This window comes from Chaetodon trifascialis, chromosome 15, assembly GCF_039877785.1.
Source record: "Chaetodon trifascialis isolate fChaTrf1 chromosome 15, fChaTrf1.hap1, whole genome shotgun sequence".
Lineage (NCBI taxonomy): Eukaryota > Metazoa > Chordata > Actinopteri > Chaetodontiformes > Chaetodontidae > Chaetodon > Chaetodon trifascialis.
In genome coordinates, this window is record NC_092070.1 from 15755602 (window position 1) to 15777490 (window position 21889).

General features: G+C 42.6%; 1 protein-coding gene across 1 annotated transcript in view; it reads right to left on the reverse strand.

Moving 5' to 3' along the window:
- LOC139342923 (ras-related protein Rab-26-like) overlaps positions 1-21203 on the reverse strand; it is a 49206-nt gene extending 28003 nt beyond the window's left edge. Inside the window, exons 1-3 of the mRNA XM_070980226.1 lie at positions 20522-21203; positions 18772-18882; positions 1091-1132 (exon numbers count right to left, since the gene is read on the reverse strand). Of these exons, the coding sequence (XP_070836327.1) occupies positions 1091-1132; positions 18772-18882; positions 20522-20707 (339 nt within the window). The 5' untranslated portion in view covers positions 20708-21203. The remainder of the gene's footprint in view (positions 1-1090; positions 1133-18771; positions 18883-20521) is intronic.
- Between the last annotated feature and the right edge of the window lie 686 nt (positions 21204-21889).

The following is a 21889-nucleotide window of genomic DNA, read 5'->3' on the forward strand; positions in this document are numbered from 1 at the left end:
TAACCCTCTCGCATTACTCGTAGTAATTGTACAGAAAATATCGATTTTTGCAGATTTAAGGTCATAGCACATATTGTATTTATTATTTTCGCCAATCATTCCTAATATTCATCTCAGTCTGGGTCATAATATTGAATATGAATCAGCCGTGGACGATGCCACTCGTTCCATTGTCCAACCTCAGTGGAATAAGGCTAATTAAGTCCTTCTTTTACCCATCAGGCAGCACTGTGGCTCATCACAATTTGGCTCCAATGGCAATTACATTTTCTATTCTCAACAGAGCAGACCTGTGCAGGTTGACTGCACCCTGTACTTGGTTTTGTATGAACAATTCATTCCTTTCATTTTTTTCTGCATTCCTTTTATGGACACTTTCTCCTCTTCCTTCTGTCTCAGCTGTGTCAGCTTTGACGCTGGTTTTGCCTCCCGATTGCCTCCTGGGGCAACCGCCCCGCAGGAAGTGGCGGTAATGAAGAAGGGCAATTACGGGAGGAAAAATAACTCCCTCTCTCTGTTTGTAGGCTGCAAACGGCTCTGCACACTGACGTTGAGCCAATTAACCTCAAATGAATACATGGCTGGGCAAAGGCCCACACCATCAATCTCTATCAACCCCTAATTAAGATCATTAGGGACGAGCCACATAATTACTTGCTTTGCTTGACAGAAATATCAAACATACAACAAAGCTTAGTTGCAGTATGGGTGCCAGTTCTCAAGACAGTCTATGAAGTGTGGAGAGGGGAAGAAAACTCACAGCCTAATGGAAAGTATTCATGTGGATTGATAAACCCTAATTCTCTTTTAGGTCCTTTTTGTTTCGAGGTCATTGATTGTCCTCACAAATGAAGGCCACCGAGAAATTTCGATTACATTTTGTGCTCTGCATCAACTAGCTAAACAGCAGGCACTTCCAAAGCTAAAAAGTGTTTTATTGTGGAGAAAGGTGGGACTGGAAACAGGACCTGACAGGTGGCCACAGTGCCTCAGGGGTTGGAGCCTGATTCTCATTCGGTCGACACCTTTCTGTTGACAGCGACGCTTATAGACAGTTATTTGTCAGATGAGTGTCAGGATAAATTCTTACCTGCAGCTTCACCTTGACTCCATCAATGTTCAGGACTTTATTCTGGAAATGAAAGCAAGAAATCATAAGTGACAGTGACTAAATTTAAACCTTTTCTTCTTAAAGTAAGTAACAACTTTTTCAGTGCATGGAAGGAACAACCTCAGGTGTGGCTGTGTCAGTTTGTGGTTAGACACCTGTCTGAAAAGTCTCTTCCTCTCATCTGCCAGCCCCACTCTCCCTGCCTCTATCCATCAATATTGCATGTCTCCACCTCACTTTGGCTCCTTTTGATGAAGCCTCGCTTCTTTCCTCCAGAGGATTAACCCCCTCTGCCCTCCTCCGTCTCTCCGTCTTAGAGAGACATTCCTCTGATCTCTGCTTCGATCTGCTCCACCACACAGCAGATTGAAGCTCAGCCAACTGGACGTGCAGTTTCCCAGGCCAGAGGTTGACTCTGTTTTGATGGATGGATCTACAAAGGTTAAACGATGGGCCATCAAATTAAATTCAGTCGAAATGATGGTTCAAGTTAAAATAACTGAATGTGAAGTAGAAAGGCACCAAAAATGTGCCTCTTGCCCACTGGGCTCTTTTATAGCATCAGTTATAAGAACAAAAAACTATAACATCAGAGAACATACTGGACTGACATATCCCTACAGCACACTTGCACACCTGACCTATGTCAAGAAGTGATAAATCAGCTTTGAGGTGTGAACCTGCCTTGTGACCCTAGTCCTTCACCTCATTGATCAGCATTACTCCAGGTCCAATCACTGGAGGAGCATCATATTGATCTACATGAGAACGACTGGTGTTGAGATATTTCACAGAGGTGATGGATGAATAGTCACTGTGTACCAAATTTCAGTAAAACTTTATATTAAGGTACACAGCATTAACTGCTTGCTCATTAGCATGCACACCTTTATTAGTCATTATAAAGCACTTATTAATACCTTAATGAACACATTCTACACCTTCTAGGTCATTGAGTAAGAACCCTAACCCTAACCTTAATTATCGCTTACTGACAGTAAGTAAGTAAATTGTTGTACATTAATAATGATCTTAAAACCCTAACCCCCAGAATACGGCAATAAGTGCTTTATGATGACTAAAAAAGAGTCAATGTGCTGCTAATGTGAACACTAATAAGCAATAAGTTAATGGTGAACCTTCATGTAAAGTGTTTCACTGTACTCCATCCAACAGATGTTGAAATATTTCACTAAAAACCAAAATTCATCATCAAAGACAGTAGGTTTCACCCTCTGGAGACCATGTAATAAACACAATTTAGTGGCAATCCATCAAACAGTTGCTCAGATATTTCTGTTTGGACCAAAGTGGTTGACCCACCGACGGGCCGACATTTCCACCCACTCGTGAGGTTAAAAATGACTGGAAGGATTAATCGTTCGTTAGATTGTTGCCTTCATTTTCTGTCAATGGACTAATGGATTAATCAATCATTTGAGTTCCAGAGGAAATGCTTGTAAAATGAATGACTGCCCTGAAGAACAGTGTATATTGAATGTGTGTATCAACATGGTGGCAGGCAGCTGTTTCATAACCTGCACTCCCATTTTCTGTGAGCTCGTGGCCGCTGCAGAAAAGAGGAGGTCAAGGTGTTCTTCAGTGACCCACATAGAGGCCTCCTGGTCTGCCAATGTGGATCACATCACCTGGTGCTACGGCAACCCCCTAAAGCCTCCCCTGACCATCATCCCTTAAATTGTTCCTGAGAGCCAATGCTAACATCCTAGATTGAGAAACATAGGATCTTCAATCCCTCCAAGATGCTTAAATCTGCCAGCAGAGCACTTAGAAACAGATGCAGTCTTTGTTGACATGTTTGGTTGATTTACCTCCCCGAGAGTCACAAAGGAGGAATCTCATACATATTCACCGGCAAGTTGAGCTGCAAGCTGGTGTGTACGTGCGCTCTGATAGGAATCAGAGTCTCAAAAGACTTCCACCGTGTTGTTGTTGCCACTAAAAACATCCTACAATGAGCTCGGAGACTTCATAAATATTTAGTGGCCCAGAAAAAGGGCTCATGATAACACCGTGATGAGGATTTTGGGTAGTTAGTCAGGCTTGATTGCACTGATAATTATGTTGGATTTGTTAAGAGGAACCATATGAAATCAGCCAGATCAGGACATAATAACACAGACTTAATGAGCACTAGGAGAGAGAGTGTGTGAACTGAGCAAGGTAAAAAGCATCTGAGCAGCTTTACTGTGGTAAAATGGAGAATTAAATTAAGGTATTATAGATTACACACTGCCAATGACACTTCCCAGCAACACTCCAGTTTGCTTTCAAAACTTTGTCAAGCTTCAACGTCTTACAACAGCTCTGCTCTGCGCCATCACAGTTTACTTACAACTTACAGAGGGACGGCTGACAAGATTGCATCATTTTCAGTTGAGTTTCATTCCCTGCACTCCAACAAACCCCCGACAAACATAGCACATCTTCAAATACAAACTGCTCTAGTTACCTGCCAGTCGCTGGATGTTAGCCACTTAATGCCTTGTCCCCCCAAAAGGTACATGAGTGAGAAGGTACAGTCAGTTCAGAATGACTCTAACAGCACTTTGCAGGGATCATAAATTACAAATGCACGAGGAGCTTTCAGAAGGGTCGGTCAAGTGTGAGCCAATAAAACATTAATGGCAACAATGTGAAGCAAAGAACAGACGCATGATGGCTACAAAGAGGTCGCGTATGACACAAACACACAGCACTGATAAAAATAATGAGAAAGAGGCTGTTTCTTCTCTCGCTGTGAGAGCTCACCGGTGCGTATGGCTGCCTGGCCTCGACGCACACGCCAGAAATCAAAGCGAAGGGGGAAATAAGATAAAGAAGCGAGGGTGTGGATAGATGGAGAGGCACGGCTCTACTCTGTAGTCAACCCAAATCCCAGCTGTCAAGTTTTCTAAGTCATGCTGACACAGACATTATGCACACGCTCTCACATACTGTACCCACAAACACATTCAACCCCTTCGCCCTGCCTGCCTACAGAGAGACACTCATTTCATCAGCTGGTTCTCAAAGACGTTTGACACTTCACACTAAGTGGTGCTATGCATAATGCATGCAATGTTACATTACAGTTTCTGTAATTTTATATTGCAATACTGTCATTTTTCATGACTTTTCTTTTTCTTCTTCAAGAAACATTGTTTTCAGATAAAAAGAGGGGAACAAAATCCCTGATAAATCAAGATGTGGGCTCACACTGCTGCAAAAATCCTGTATCCATTCATTTAGCCTTCAAACAAATGACAGCCTGCAACAATCAGAAATATGAGTATAGCTACCTCTGTACGCTGTACATTGCATGTGATAATACACACATCTGACAGCAAATATTGTCAAATTACCCACACCTATTTGACACCTATTAAAAATCCTTAATAATCCTCTTTATCCTTTCTCATTTCCTTCCTCTCCATCTTCCATAATGGCACAAAGCCATTCAAGACGGTCTTCTGTAATCTTCAGCCCAAATCTGGATCATAATTAGACGAGCCGTCATGCCTCAACATCAAATGCACATACAATGTGATGTGAGGAAACCAGGGCAAAGAAGATCCTCTCAAGCACAGTATCTGTAAGACTGTCCCGCCTGTAGGTCAGTAGCTTCAACCCTGCATTCATGAAGCTTATGGCCATTTGTGGTACATTATTATGTTACTGTGATGTTACGTTATTATTAATATTGAATCTTTATAAGAGTAATGTAATTCAAGAGGCAGATTACAGACTTCTATAAGAACTGTTAGTCTCCTCTCCTCTTCAATGCAGTCATGTAGTAACAGTGATTTCCACTGTCCACACTCCACAATGAACGTTAATTGATATTCGCCTTATGCCAGGAATTCAACGAGGATATGCAGGGCTAAGAATGAAGGTTTTGTACCCATCAGTCACAGCTCCGACTGAAAAAGCAAAGTCTGCTTCCCCAAAACACTCCTAACTCTCTGTGTAATAACCCGAGCCTTCCTGTTATTGACTTTCTCACTTGAGTGACCTGGTGAAGCTGGAAACAGAGACTAATTGAAAGAGCAGTGGGCCTTAGGGCCATTCCACAAAGACAGCTGCACTGCTGCAAAAACACGGGCTCCCTCATCCATTTCTACGAGAGCAACAGCGGTGAAACAGGAGGGATGCTGCAGAGGGCTCCTGCAAAAACAAAAGATTTGTCACAGGTTTTACTTTGCAAGGTCATTTGGCGCCACATAGCATTGGTTAATATGTGCATACATGCAACTATTATGACCGAGTACACCTTGTAGCATGTATATTCAGGCATTTTGTTAATTTCTATTTATTTCCATGATTGTGCTCTGAGGAGCATAAAACCTTGGAAACTGACACTCATGGGTCTGTTGAAAAGGGCAAAGTTACTGACTAACCTGCATCATTTTGCTCTTTTTAATGTTTCAGATTAGAGCTGCTTCCTAGAAAGCCACTTGTTCGTATTTGATCTTTTCCCTGTAACCTGTAGCAACATGCTCACACTGACGCAGACACTCTCTGTGATCCAAACCTGCCCCGAAGCAGTAAATACGCACATAAACACTCCCACAGCAGTTTGTGATCTTGCATCACAGATCCATTATTCAGTTGAATGCTGTGGGGGGGGGGACTCTCTGGAGCTCTTGCTCAGGATCTTCTCACACACACCGGCATGGTAGGAATCAAACGGCAGCACAACAGAACATGGTTGTGCACGGTTGCTGTGACCATGTGTATTGGTGAATAATCTCCTGTGGCTGAATCACAGGACAGAACAGGCTGTGGGGCAAGCTGTTGGCTCAGACTCCAACATTTCTTGTCTGTCCTTCGGATTTCATGAAACAGTTTTCCTCCCCTGGAGCTCAGACATGAATATATGAACACACATGAAATATAAAGTTAGCCCCTATAAGCATGGTTGAATTGAAAATGTCTTGTTCTCTCACTTCTATGCAGCCCCTCTCATGTTTCAGAGAAACACTTTATTTTGGTCCTGTATCATCACAGACTTCTGCCAACGCATATGTTGCTCAGATTTACTACAGTTTTTCTCAACTGTTGAGACACATTTCCTGAAATCATGCACTGCTCTCTTGACTATAAACACACACACACACACACACACACACACACACACACACACACACACACACACACACACACACACACACACACACACACACACACACACACACACACACACACACACACACACACACAAAAAAAACTCATGGTTGTAGACCTCACCAACCAGTCAAGTTGCATTCATGTCTGTCCAGACTCACAATATGGAGGGAAAACTTTAAAGGAATTGAATAAAAGGTAATTAAATCACAGTTATCACTACACTGACGTGTGGTTCCATTAAATAATTTCCAGTGAGAAAACATGCGGTCTTCTCTCAGACACTACTTTCCATACTTCACTGATATGTCCCTACATGCGCTTTGCAAAGTGTTAACTGAGTGCAGGTTGTCTGCTAACGTTTACCTAAAGGTAGCCCTCAGCGCTGTGGAGCAGCTCTTTTAATGAACAGGTGCACTTTTGTCTTGTGGACTGGCATGACATTTCAGTTTTGCATTTTACTGTCCATGAAAATGGGTAAATTGTGTTTCTAGTCTTGTGGAAATTTGTCTTTTTTGGTAGCTGATGACTCAGTTTCCATCAGCTTGTATATTTTTGACTGTTTAGCTATTATTAACTTTTACAGTTGCAGCTGTGAAATAAAAATGTATTTCAGTAAATCCTATTATATCTGCATCATAAGACCATCTGACAGGATCAGGCTTTAGGTAAGCTTTTAATATCATTACTTCATGTAAAAAAAGTGTTATTCACTGCCTGTTATCCTCCTCATCCTAAGTTTCTTGGCACAGGTATCTCATCCACCATGCATCCCTTGCTTTGTGTTTCTTTACCATTTCCACCTCTCATCAGGTCCGTCCACTTGTGCCCATACTCCAACAAGTCGCTTCCCACCTCTTTCATGCCATGATTAAATATTCATGGTGCTCCTCAGGGCTCCCCTCTCTAGATCCCAGTGACATTAGGGCAGCAGGTGGCAAAGCTGGTTTTCATTAATTACAAACACCTCCCGAGGCAGAAGTGAACCCCCACCCAGCACTCACGCACACAGTTTACACATGCATGTACACACACTTGGACAAACAGGTTTTTAAGTGAAGCTGAATGCCTGACAACTTTTAATGCAGTAAGGACACAACAGAACATCTCACCTCTAATTATGAACCCAGGCACCCAAACTGACAATCCAGTGGAGATCACATATAAACACTTGTTAAGTGTCTGGTTTTGTGTGTCCAACTGTGCCTCCACCTCTCAATGAAGTTCTTACTTCATCCTAATTCAATTCATTTCTCAAGCAGAAACATCACTGCCACTCGATGGCATGATCAAGCTTGGCACTTTAATTGCACCCACTCAGAGGAGACAGGCTGGCAGGCGGGAGAGCAGATAATAGAGAAATCAGTCAGCCATCCCTCTGCTGACTATATCAAAAAAAAAAAAGGAAAAACATATAGAAGCCGGTGAAGAGCTGAAGTGAGACCATCAAGAGTGAGGCGGTGGAATGTCAGTGGTGCGCACAATGACGGAGGACGGATCAAAGAGGAGCGGAAGCTTTCAGAGAAGAAGACGTAATCACCAAGTCACAGCTTGACTTCTACGATGGGTCCGTTATCGTGCTCTCACGTGCCAGAGCGTCCTCTCTCCCTGCTGTCTGATTTTCCATCTCCTTTCAACAGGACACTTATGGACCCACACAATCGTATCTGCAGGTTTTAAAGTCTTAAATCTGACCTGGAACCAAATTTAAGCAGTTGAATTGAAGTTTTATTGTCGCACGGGGAGAAATTTGATTTTGAGAAAAGGTTTAAACTCAGTAAAAAGGTGGACAAGAATTTGAGTGTTATTTGATTTAAAGTCAGTGTGCAGTGTTTAAATCATGGTTGCATGTGGATAACTTCCTGGATTTAAGACATTCAGTGTTTTAAAGCCTTACAATGTAGGAAATCCGCTGAAAGACTACAGGCACAATATCTACAGGCAAACACAGAAACGTTCATTCACAGCTCCTCTGTGTCCTCAGCACCTCAAATACATATAAATGATGATGAATCACTGAACCAGCCTGTTGTCAATAGTTTGAGAGACTCAAACACACAACTCCATCAGCATCCTTCAACTTGTCAAAGCAACAACCTCCAGCTCACTGCTTCTGTCATCAGCTGGATTTTGGCTCCTGCTGATCTACAAAGTCAATAAAAAAATCTTTTTATACAAAAGAAAAATCAACCGCCAGCTGTTTAACAATACTCAAGCAAAACTGAAATCATAACTATGCAAATACACTCGCACCAAAGTGCATCGAGTTCTTGCTTCCAACTGAGCCGCAATAATTATGTGGTGACTAACATCCACTTGTTGCATGAGTCACTCGCGCTAAAAAAATGCGGTCTGAAGATGATGACCTTGTGTTTCTCTGAACAAAAAGATTTTCAGAATTTAAACAGACACTTTAGCATGCAGAGTGTAATAATGTAGTCTACAAAGTCTCAGATGTCAGTGCACTGAAGTCAAAAGCTACCCACAGTGAGTGTTTGGGGGTGTATAATACACACACGCACACACACACACACACACACACACACACACACACACACACACACACACACACACACACACACACACACACACACACACACACACACACACACACACACACACACACACACACACACACACACACACACACAGATTGAGTCCTCTCCAGCCAGAGAGGAAAGTGAAGTGATTCATATCACGCTTGTCCTAATTTAATCCATTTCAGAGTGCCACTGCTTAAGGATGGACTGGCTCATGAGTCAATGGTGCAAATGCTCACTCAGCCTGCGTGAGTGTGTCTGTGCTAGGACCGAACGATATGCAAAAAAAAAACACAGTGATTCCTCGTCTGCCATGTTGCGCCACCATTCTTTCTACAGTAGCCCAGAATGGACAAACCAAACACTGACTCTTGCGAGAGCCTTTTGCATATTTCATGTTTTTAGCAGCCACAGCAGATTCTCCTACATGCTTGGAAATGAAGGGTGAGGCGAAGTTGGTTGCAATCTGCAAACCTCCCACTAGATGCCACACACTGGTCCTTTAATCTGCAAAGTAGCTATTAATTATACAGAAACTGACAGATGAATACAAGCAAAAAATATATAATCTAAAATACTGAAGTAAAACTAAAACTTGCAGTTAAGTACAGTTCTTGCATACTTACTTTCTGCCACTTAAATTTACTATAATGAAAGATCAAGAAAAGCAGCAAACTGGAAAAAATTGGAACCCTCAATAGTTAGTCATTTTTGCTTGAAAAATTACAAAATCAATCCATTAAAAAGTAGCTGCAGATTAATTTTCTTTGACCAGCTCTGACTTATCGATCAATCGTTGCAGCTCTATTCCACACACGAACACACCAGCGTACACTCATCAGCATGTTTCTCCTTTGCAGCTTACTTTCTAATCCTCTCTCTCACTGTACGCATCGGGGCAAATGACTACTGGGCCTTGAGGAGAAACTGCCTGCATTCGAACACATCACCTGCATCCCGAAATATGGTGACGAGTCAGCAGACGGTGCCAGGTTTAACTACCATTATCTGCCAACAGTGATGTAAGACAGACAGCTAACGATGTGGAGCTACAGTCAGGGGAGAAAGATGCATAAGAAGAGCTGCCTGCCTGGATCTCCCCTGGCTCATTAACAGTTGCCAGATCTGTTGAGCATTGTTAGCAGTGTGAGTTTGTATACTGTGTGTGCACATGCGCGTGTGTGTGAGCGTTGCATTGACAGCCATGAAATGTGCCGCCGAATGTGTGACTGAATGGAACTGAACGGAAACCACACCAGTGTCTCACTTCATGCTTTAACACAAGCGAAACAGCCATCTGCCTTCAGTGATCTACTGATGGAGGGATTCATATTTCGTAAGAGACTTGTAATGTTTAATGTCCTCCGCTGATGAATACACTTTTACACACAGTTTCTTTTTCAGCTTTTATAGTAACATACACTCTCTCCCAGTGTGTTAATCGCAATAACCTCATGACCACAACAGACCCGTCTCCCCTGGAAAAGTTATAAAAATGAAATGATGTCCCTCTCTCTTCCTCACTCCTATGTGCTCATCTGAGATCAGTCAAATGACTATTCAGCTCATTTTCGGCCCATTTAGCCGCTAAGCTGTGATCAATGCCATTGACCACACGACAAGGGCTCGGTCTTCCAGCATGACCATGAAACACTGTTTACCAGAGGTTGACCAAACTGCAGAAAATACAGCCTTCGTGATGAATCGCACGTCTCGGTGGGATGATTGGCTCGGCATTATGGGGATCAGAGGTCAGGCAAGTAATCAGTGTTTACAGCTTCAATTTCAGGTGGTATGACAAAGGGCATAAACCATCTTGGAGGAGCATTTGTTGCCTCTTTGAACGTAGGGTCCTTTGAAGATTTATGTCTATTTTATCTGTACTGGTAGGGCTTTTTTAGGGGCCAATACCAAATTTCTGACTGGGATCCCTTAAATTTGATTATTAAAGAACCACGATATACATATGCTGATCAGATAACTTGTCTCAATAACAACATAGCCTATCCATCCATCTATTTTCTATACCGCCTATCCCTTTCGGGGTTGCAGGGGGGCTGGAGCCTATCCCAGCTGTCAACGGGCAAGAGGCGGGGTACACCCTGGACCAGTTGCCAGTCGATTGCAGGGCAACATACAAGACACACAACCATTCACGCTCACACCTAGGGGCAATTTAAAGTCATCTATTAACCTAATGAGCATGTTTTTGGTCTGTGGGAGGAAGCCAGAGTGCCCAGAGAGAACCCACGCATGCACGGGAAGGACATGCAAACTTCTTGCTGTGAGGCACACCCACTACCTGCTACGCCACCGTGCCGCTAGTTTGGCTATTTATGGCAATTTATTGTTACATATTGGCCTGGTTGTACAGAGTGTACAATAACATAAGACTGGCTGACATACTGAGTTGGCTGATTTAAGGATAGCTACACTTACTTTACATCTGTAAACATTATCTGCGACCTTCCTCCATGGATATCACACATCCTTTAAGGTGGCTGTGTTCATTAGTAAAGCGCAATACGTGAAGGATTATTCAGACCACCTCCAACTCCTCATTATATATCCAAAGACATATATATAGATGTGTGTGTATTGGTGAGTGTTTCTGACTACATGGTCTGCAACTCTGGTTATTATAGAATAAGATTTACAGCTGATTCTGCCCCTCTGTGACTCCATTAACCCTTCCTGCCACCTGTCTGCTGCTGCTGCTGTCTCATGCTCTGGCAGGTGTAGCACACCCATCCTCACTGCCATGGAAGTGTTACACACACACACACACACACACACACACACACACACACACACACACACACACACACACACACACACACACACACACACACACACACACACACACACACACACACACACACACTGATGCAACAAACTGCACTGGACAGTTCACTCAAAAAAATGAAGGTCATAGCCAACTTCTGTAACTGCTGTATCAGCTTTAGTGCAGAAATAAATTGAGGTTCATGCCCCCCAAAAACCTTGATAAGTGAATTCAAAGCAGGTGCTCTAAAAGGAATTTCATTAATTCACTATCAGCATTATTTGGCTTTGATCCTCGTTAATTAGGATGAAAGTGAGCATGTTTCCCATGTTGTCTTGACCAGGGGAGCCGACGGTGAAGGTCGAAAATTTTTCCATTTATTTCTAATGCGTCTCTCAGCCGTGATGTTCTTAAGTGCAGGAGCACAGTGCTGTAATGTATACCCACTCTGAGTTATCTTAAAATCAGACAGTTTTGCAGATCCCTGATTCATAGCCCCCACCCCCACATACATACTAAGTACACCCAAAAATAACATCAGAGGAAAGCGAAATGTGAATCAATGGGGCCGTCTGTTATGAGTGGAACTGCTGTGAAATGGAAACTTGATTTTACATGCTTCAACTCCATTAGCGAGGTGTGACACTTATGTGTGAAAAAGTCCTTGTGGTGACACACAGAGGGGTCAGAGTGTCACGAGTGTAAATGGGAACATGAGGGTTGACCTGTCGGGGAAAGCAGAGAGGATAGTAGTGGAAGGTATTACAGAGAAAGTGTTAATATGCATATGTTGTAGGGACATTATCATTATTATATACTCATGTTTCCTGAGATGATTTGATATTCTGTGGCTTTCTGTAATTTCATTATGCTGCTCATACTTTGATTTGCTAATATTCACTAATTAGCAGACTTGGGAATATCATTACTAGTCATAACTATTTGGTCATAAAATGAAATAATGGAAAAGTAGGGGAACACCGCATTAATCATAATTCGTCCTCTGGGGAATGTGAATGTCTACACCAAACTCCTTGGCAATCAATCGAACGGTTGTTGAGACATTTCACTCAAAACCACAAATGTCAACATCATGGTGGCATTTGAAGAAATGTCCTGTTGAGGCATTTGATTCTGGAGCAAAGTGGTGCACTGGCCATCCCCTGAGCCATGCCGCTAACATGGCTAAAGAAAACATGCCTCACCCCCACCTGAATCTGATATGTGAAGCACAGTTAGGCTTACATTTGCTTCTATCAAACATCATTCAGTGGTGAACTCAAGCCTATCCATTGTCACCATGGCTTACGAAGACACCTTCCCAAAAGTTGTGCTGAAAAAATAAATAATTGAGATAAATGTATTGTGTACAATACAGACTACAAACAGGGGAGATGAATTAGTGAGCCAGGTGCGATCCATGTCTCTTAAACCTGTCAAGGACATTTTATGGAGCACTCCTAGATAGAGTGCTCCTAATAAATCATTGGAGAAGGGACGCAGTGCTGTGATGTTTCATCTGCTGAGGGCTGCAGACTGTAGTCTGTGATAACTGCTTCACCCCAGTGTAAGATATGCTCACTGTTCATCCTCAGGGGACAAATTATATGTGAGTCGCTCATTGAGGAAATTTTAACATTGAGATGGTCATCACATTCCAATAGGAGTTGAGCTATTGCACATTTGGTTAACATATCGGACAGCAAGGGAGAACTGTCGCTGAGGTCAAGGGTGGTCATGCATCTCAATCAGAGAGGAAGGTCTGTGAATTTCCACAGCCAAGCCCTGAATGTGCAGAATGGCACAAAAGGAGAAAAGAAAAGCTGTTTTGTCTCCTTGAACTGACAAAAATAGCAGGCAGTCTCTTGAAAACCTTGAGCAATTGCCAAGAAGAATATAGTTGGGTATTCAGTCATAAACCAAAGTAGTGGACAAACACTGATGATGGCATGAGATGCAAAGTTAAGGTTAAGGTCTGAACTAAATTTCATTTCAAAACAACCAATATCAACAATAAAGTCATTTGGATTCATCGTCTGGGGATGAAGAATAGCAGTGCAATCATTCAGGATCTGCCTTCCCGAGTCAAACAAACCATGTTTTTAAGGGTGCAGATAGATGAAATCTGCGGTTGCATAAGAGGTCTGACCCCTGACATAACTGAGCTGGGACCAGCTTGCTTGTCTCTCAGTAGAGGTGAGAAGTGCTGCTCTTCTCTCCACCACTGCATTTGCGTCAAATGAGGGACTGAAGGATTAGTTCCCTCCGGTGTCATGAAGTGAGGTAGACTGGGAACAGAGGAGCAAAGATTTTTTTCCTAAAAAAACAGAAATAAGACGAAGGAGTATTTTGTATATTGTGTATACTGTTAATTGGCCCATCTTTGCTTTTTTGCATCTCTCCTGTATGATTTCCTCCAACCATTTTCTCCAACCCACTTAACACTCCTCTTGACTCGGAGAAATTGCGCTACAAGGTTAGCATCCAAATGAAGACATTCTGACCCCAGTAATGGAGAAAGAAACCTTTCTCTAGCTGACAACGTTTGGGACTCATTATGTTTGCAGCTAAGACAAATTCACCAACTTCCCTGCCACTTTTTGTTTCTGTGGGAGTTATTTGAAAGGGAGAAAAAATGTTTTGCCTTCAGGCTACAACATTTAAAAGAATAAACAACACTCATACATTATTTTTTTTTAGCAAGAATATGCACTAAATGCCAAATAGCATGCCGGGGAGAAAAGGGACAGAAAAATGAAGCAAACTCAAAGTATGATGGATGAAGACAATTACAGCATGGGAAATTGATATTGGTCCCCGAGTGTGTGAAAATCTAATTGTAGCAGATTAAGATAAACTAGCTGACATGTCAAATATTTCTAGATTTTGGTCTTAGATTGATATATTTGGTAGCCTTGCATGCCACATGTAGAATCCCAGTCTGGAGTAGTTCAGCACCAAGGGCAGCTCCCACCATTGACTGCAGTTCTTTGTACAAACAGTATTTATTAAAGTTGAGTTTTATGTTTTCATTTTCTCAACAAACCCATTAAAAGATCAAAACTAACAATGAATAGATCCAGCTAAGTATTATCTATGTCTCTAAAGCCTGATAAAGCTTACTTCTCTGTGCCATCGACCTCCAATAATGTCCACAAACTATTAAAAAAACATCAGCAAGCCCCACTGCTGCACCTCATTATGATGATAATGTGCTGTTCATTTTGAGTAAATCCCAAACACCCTGGTGCTGCTGTGAATTTACTCCTTTTGGAGTTATGTTAGATAAAACTGACTAAATGCAAGTGTTTTAGGAAATTACTGAACCTTTAAAAAGACAATGAGTGGCGCAGACCGGGTGGGGGAGTTGGAAAGTATTGTGCGAATGACTGATGCATTGTTGGTTTTAGCTTTTCTGTGGTATTTACTGACAGTGGGAAACATAACAATGCGTCTTAATAATGATCCTAAACCCACCAAAGCGTGATGTCAACTTTCAGCCAGTGAACAGCATTACAGTTCCATCCTATTGTCAGGCTAATGAGAAAACTAATGAATCCAAAATGACTGCCTGAAGCCAACACAAAGTTCAGGCCTCATATCCTTGAATATGTCTTTATTCTTTGCAGCAACTGTGGAGTAGATTTGATGCCGCAAGGAAAAAGTGTCAAGTCATCACTTGTATTAAGCTGCTTAGCGTTTGTTTGGCTCGGCTTCTTTTAGATTAGAAACATACCACCTGTGGCGCAATATCTTATTTTAACCGCTTTATACATATACATGTCAAATTCAATAAAAAAATGGAAAAAAGTGCATTTGCCTCAATGCTGTCTGCCTTTTTGTCTGTGCAAGAGAGCTGAATCTGTTGATCTGTGCCCTGCAGAGCCAGACCCCGATAAAAAGACAAGCTTGGACGAGTCTTATAATAAGTAATTGCTGGTTACCCTTTTAGGGAGTCCTGCAGAGCTACCCCTGATTCATTTAATAAAGAGCTGTCTTCCACAGGCAGGGCATGAGCCTAACCCGGGATCCCTCTGAGCTGCAGCAGGGAGGCTGAAGTGTTCAGAACACATCAGAGGTCTTTTTCTACTCTGAGAGCAAAAACTAAATTTTACCAGAGAAGCAGGAGTAATTTACACCCACCTGGTGCCTTTCATATACTGCTTATGACCTCCTGAAAGAAAAGAAGAGAAACTCACCAGCACTCACAATCAAGCACAAAAGCAAGCTCTGCCCTCACCTGCTCGTCGGTTAGCACTTGCAGCACCATGGCAACTGATGACCTGGACATGCTGCGTCACAGTTTGAGAGTGTATTGTACTGTCTGTTTCTCTCTTGAACGTGATGACTTTGACCACTTTTTATGCAAATCGGGCATTTTCTGTTATTGAGCAGTTTCTCATAAAACAATAAAAAGCTGCATCGCTGCAAAACCTCACCTTCATCTCATAAAAATGTTTACATTTCGACTGCAGTTTCCAATAATCCTTTACCAGAGTGATGTGGAAGTGCATACTCAGATGTGATGATAATAATAATTGTACTATAAGTATTGCTTCTGTAAGGCAGGCAGCTATAGAGGCGAAATCACATCCAATTAAACTGATTTGGTCTAAATGTCATTGCTATTAATGCATCACAGGTCCATATGGAAACACTCATTTTTCCTGTTAGTGTTTAAGAAAGTGGGATTGAGAAACAGATCATGTAACAAGATCTACATGGAATTAATAGAATTAGGTACGGTCTTGTTTGTTTTGCTGTGTGTCAATGAATCACCCTCTACCCTTTATAGGCAGATTTTACAATCAAATGCAGTTTGAATGGAATTATTAGTCCCATTCTGGCTCTCTGTACTTTAAGCCTAACAAGGCACCGGTGCAGCTCTGTAATCCTGAGAACATGCTGAGGCTTAAACGAGATGAGACTACAACAAACAAGAGGGGGTAGAAAACACAGCGTCTAGCTGCAGCTTTGAAGTGGGAACCGGATCAAATCCCCATACGAAACAAATTGCCTTTCTTTCCCACCAACTAAAAAGGGATCAAGACTGTCTTTTCCTAAAAATAACGACTCCCTGTCTTTCTCCGTGTTTCCTCCATGGGAAGACAAACACCAAGGACCTTCATGTTTTCCTACTCAACCGAGTCCTGCTCTCTTAACTTCTCAAACACACTGTTTATAAGATTTGTGCCATCACATAAAGGGAAACTTAAAGTGCATGTATTCAGAAACTGGGTGTTTTCTGATCCTATATAAACCAAAGGATGGAACCATTGAGCAGGAAGCCATGCAGAAGAGCTCCGATGTGCACACTGCAATTAAATAATAGGTCAATATGACAAAAGAGCAGACTAAGCACTTGACTAGGAGTTTTGTACTTTTTCATCTTTCAGTAGTAAATATTGCAGAGGGGAGAGATAGCTGATGAAGGCTTCTGCTTTGCTTCGATAGGCCTAAATGTACATCAGGACTCCAGACACAGTGTTATAAGAGACGTTACATAAGTAAATAAATCAACTGCTCATCCACCCACAAACTCATCCAACCCACACACAGGGCTATACAATGGTGAGATACTTTAGTTTACACACACACACACACACACACACACACACACACACACACACACACACACACACACACACACACACACACACACACACACACACACAACACACACTAGCAGCCCATCTGAGTATGCCTCCGAAGAGCATAAAGGATCTAATGTTGCACTTACACATTACACTACGTAATGGTGTTAGCTTTTGGACTTTAAACAGCATTTTCAAAAAGGTTCATTTACCTTGATAGATGGAGGAGATGGGTGGAGGACCAAGTCAAGATAAACTTGCACGGTTTCCACTGAGCTCAGAAAGATCAGTGGAGGAACAAAGTCAGCAGCTGATCGGCGCTAACTCAAAGCGGTGAGGGAGGGTAAGCGGTGAAATGCTTCCTTTTAATGAGTGAGCAGCTCGTCACTGGTACAACTGTAAATGTGTTAGTTTAACATCGACTACTCCATCTACATTTTTTTATTAAAAGCAAACAAACTATAGCACCGAAACATGACCACAAAAGTTAATAAACGGGAAACTACTATTGTGAGGACTTGTGGAGTACTACTGCAGATGTGAAAGAAGTTATAGAAAGCATTTGTGTGAGCGCCTCAGGTGATGTCACTTGAGGCAGTATTGGTCGGGGCTGAAGACTACAAATAAAATGAAAAAAATACAAAAATAGAAAAGTGAGCTTACCAGACCTCTGCAGCCCATTCATCATCTCTACTTGAGGCTGGCAGCTCAAGGCTACATTAGCAGCAATTAGCATACCACACCTGAAACTCTGACTGAACTGTTGCTGGTTGAGTTGCATTGTGGGTGATGTAGGCGCCGTGTTTTGACAAGGAAGGCGAGTGCGTGGAATAATAAAAAAAAAAAGATCTATTTTTAAACTGTCCTTTGAGAGTCTAAATATCTCTCAGACACAGTGCCGACAAAAACTAATATAATAAACTTCCTAAAAGCAAAATCTGCAGGGCTCTTGTACTAGACCGGACGAATGATATTGTACAATATATCTGACTATATCTAAGAAATACATTAGCTACACTGCACATGCTCATGTTCCAGTCAGTGTAAGGGCATTTAACTTAAGTTGCCTTTTGGAACAGACAATGAGCGAAGATTAAAAAAAAAAAAAAAAAAGAAAAAGCCCATTGATTAAGTGCTTTAGCGAACACCCAGGGCACTTCCTGTAGTTGAGCATGAGGTCACTGCCGAGCCGGAGGGAGCGAACTGTCTCTTTTTGGCTGGGTCGTCGTGTTGCTCTGAGTGATCGCCTGTCTCGGTCTCTTAGGTGGGTGGACGGACACACCTGAGTGTGATCATTAGCAAAGATGGACAAGCTCTTTCCTGACTGCCCATGTGGGACCACAAAACTGGCGCATGAGAGACACGATTACCACCCAGGGAGACAAAAAAACTAAAGCATGTCAAACTAATTTAAGAATCAATATCCTATCTTATGAGACTTCACACAGGAAATACTCATAGCTCCGGGACATATAAAGACACTGGATAGCTCCCATTAGCGCATATGGCCCCATTTTACAAAAGGTACTAAACCTGAAAGTGTGTTTGCGTGTGCATGTATGTGAGGGAAATGTCGCTTTTTGCTTGTTTCTGGTTCCACTGATTCAAACTCACCCTAAAGTCGATGCCCACAGTGGAGATGAAGCTGCCAGCCAGGAAAGCTCCGTCTTTAAAACGCACCAGCAGACACGTTTTCCCCACACCAGAGTCTCCAACCAGCATCACCTGCACAGGCAGCCAAGAGGGAAAAACTCAGCCAGGAATGACTGGAAGGCCAAAAGTAAGACGCATAAGAATGTGCAACCAGATGAGCCTTCCGGCTGATCGATAAAGCTAAAAGTCAGAAAAAAGCACATGGAGGAGCATGGACAAAAGCGTGCTGTTGCTCATATGTTTAATTTTAAATCAGTTTCTGATTAATTGAAAAAAAAACAGAACATTTGAGTCATTCAGCTAAATCACTCCTGCTATTTTGGTGCTCAGCCAGTGAAGATGGTGCATGTGAATGAACGCGTGGCTTCTCATCATGGCCGCCAGCGGACGGAGCCTTTCTGTAAGTGTGTGAATGTATACAACCATCCCAAATCCACATGCATGCGCATGTGTGCACGCACAAACAGAAACAGACGCACTTGAGCTTCATTCCTGCGTTTCTCTCTTTATTCTGAGCTGTGATGGACTTAAAGGGTTTATGTGATTACTGTTATCAGGTTAGCTGAGGGACTGTGAGCCCCAGACAATGGAAATCCAAAAGCGTGCGCCTCTCGGGTGCACAGAGGAAGCAGAGAGCAGATGACATTCAGAGGAAGAGGAATGAAAAGATGTAACAGGGTCAAGGAACCGATGCAAAATGTGGCAACGGGTAAACAGCTCGACATGAGCCCAACGTTTGCAGGAGTGTGCAGGAGGAGGCACTCGGTCTCTCCCTGCCCTTAAGTTCTTAGAAAAAAAATGCAATCAATTTCCTCACAGACTCAATGCAGACTAATGATCGGGGGAACAGTAGACAGTGAAATGTGCAAATGATCTCTGCAAAGCTCCACCTGTAATAAGGTACCCTTAAAGTCAACAGGTGGAATCCTTTTCAGTCTTGCAGTGTAAAACTAAACATTACAGCTAGATCTAGAAAGGATTTAAAATGGAATATTAGAATATTATTGGACTTATAGGACTAAAAATGTGAAAATGGAAGTCCATGCATCCAGCAAATGACAATTGATGAACAAAGAATACACTTCCCAGCTTGGATGGAGCAATCGATTCAACTGCTCTGCAAAAGGAGCAACGCAAAGTGTGCACTCACATCAAACAGCTGCTTCAAAACCATGGAGTAGGTGGCACAAGTCCCTTGAAGCTACGCTGGGAGTACACACTGAGAATCTGTGGGTGTGAATCTGTGTTTGTGTTGTGGTGAAGTGACACTTCTCTACTCACACGAGCGCTCACATTACGGGGAGGTGAAGCTCGCCGAGTGCTCGCTGTTAAAACTCAAACCCAGTGACCTTAAGCCGCCGAGACAAACGTGCGCTCAACCAGTTGCGCATGTGATTTGTTGGCTGTTGCGGGGCGCTGCGCACCTTTCCAGGTTATCGATCGTCTATTGACACAGCTGCTGTCAGGAGCTGGCTTGATGAATAAAGGTGGTTGTAAAACGCAGTGCAATGGAAGCTTAACGGGAAAACAACACTGGTAAAGACTAAACACAAACAGGTTTACTGTGCTCATTTTCGTTCGAGAGGGAAACAAAGCCCAAAAAGTGTCCATATGTCCATTACTGTCCTTTAATGATGTTTTTGGGGTAAAAGACAAAATACAGCCCACTTTTCTGTGAGTTAGGGTTTGTTATCATGCATCAACATCTCACCTTGAAAGCGATGTCATAAAACTCGCTGCTGTTGCTGATGGAGGGTCTGCTGGGATGGACCACGCCGTTCATCTGAACGATGCCCGGGCTGCTCCTCGCAGCCTTCCCGGTGCCCTTCCCGGTGGGGCTGCCTGCGGACGGGCTGCTGGTCGCGGCTTTGCCTTTGACAGCCTTCTTGCGAGACATTTCTCAAAATTTCAAAAAGTATTTTGAATCCAAGCTAAAGCAAAAACAACAAAAACAACAACAAAGACCGAATCTGCACAAGGTTGAAAAGTTGCAGCAGCGACGAACTTAAATGAGCAGATTTTTTCACCTGCGCGTTGAACGCATGATCCTCCACACCTCTCCACTCAAAGTAGGGCTGAAAATGTCCCGACACGCAAGAAGCGCTCTCGCTTCCGCTGCTGTTCAGTCGCTTCCTGCTCCTGACAGCCTGCTCTTTTCAGGACAACAGCCTCAGCACTGCGCGCTGTGGCGGCAGCAAACTAGACGCGATGTGGCGGAAAACTCCACCTTGAGCGCACAACAATCAGGACGCAGAAACGCCCTTAAAAACAGCTTGAGCCCTTTATCTTCACACCATAAAGTCACAGGATTAATGTTATAGATCTATTGTACAGACGCGTGGTAACTTCTGAGCAGCGCTGTATCACCACGTGACTTAACGTTATCTGTTGACAAGGTGACTGTGTGTCCTGTCCGATGGGACTATCACTGATGAATATGAGGAAATTTAAGGTGAAAAACAGCTGTGCAAATACTTTATCATGAGCAGATTTAATGAAATCCTCATGGGTGCAAGTACTATGATGCCATATTGTTTTTTCCCCCAAGAATATTTTTAATATTGTCCTCCATGGCTGTTTCCTGGCAATAATCTTGTATATGGAATTATAAACCTTCAAAAATAAGGTGCATATACTGCAGAGCAAAAATGATCACACATCATCAACACATCATTTCTGTCGGGGTGGAGATTTTTATGTATTATCATGATGACGACTCATGCATAGCTTTCATATCTTTGATTATTCTCTGGATGCAGGAGACGCAGCTGGAGGCCGGGACTGGTTAGATAACATGATGCGGCGTCTATAATTGAATGAGAGGCAAAGATAATGCCGAACACATGTAACTGGTGAATGAAATGAAAGCAATCAGAGTAATCTGTTTCTATTAGCATGAGCATTACTGCCATGATGTGGAGAAAAACACGACCAAGCCACCTGTGGAATGTGCTGGAGATGTGATTTCAACAAAGCGCCACAAGAGGGCGATATAAGAATATAAGACAGAAAGACAAAAAGGAGGAACAGCAAAGTTAGGTTCGGGTATCTCTAAAATAATTTAAACTGTTATAGATAG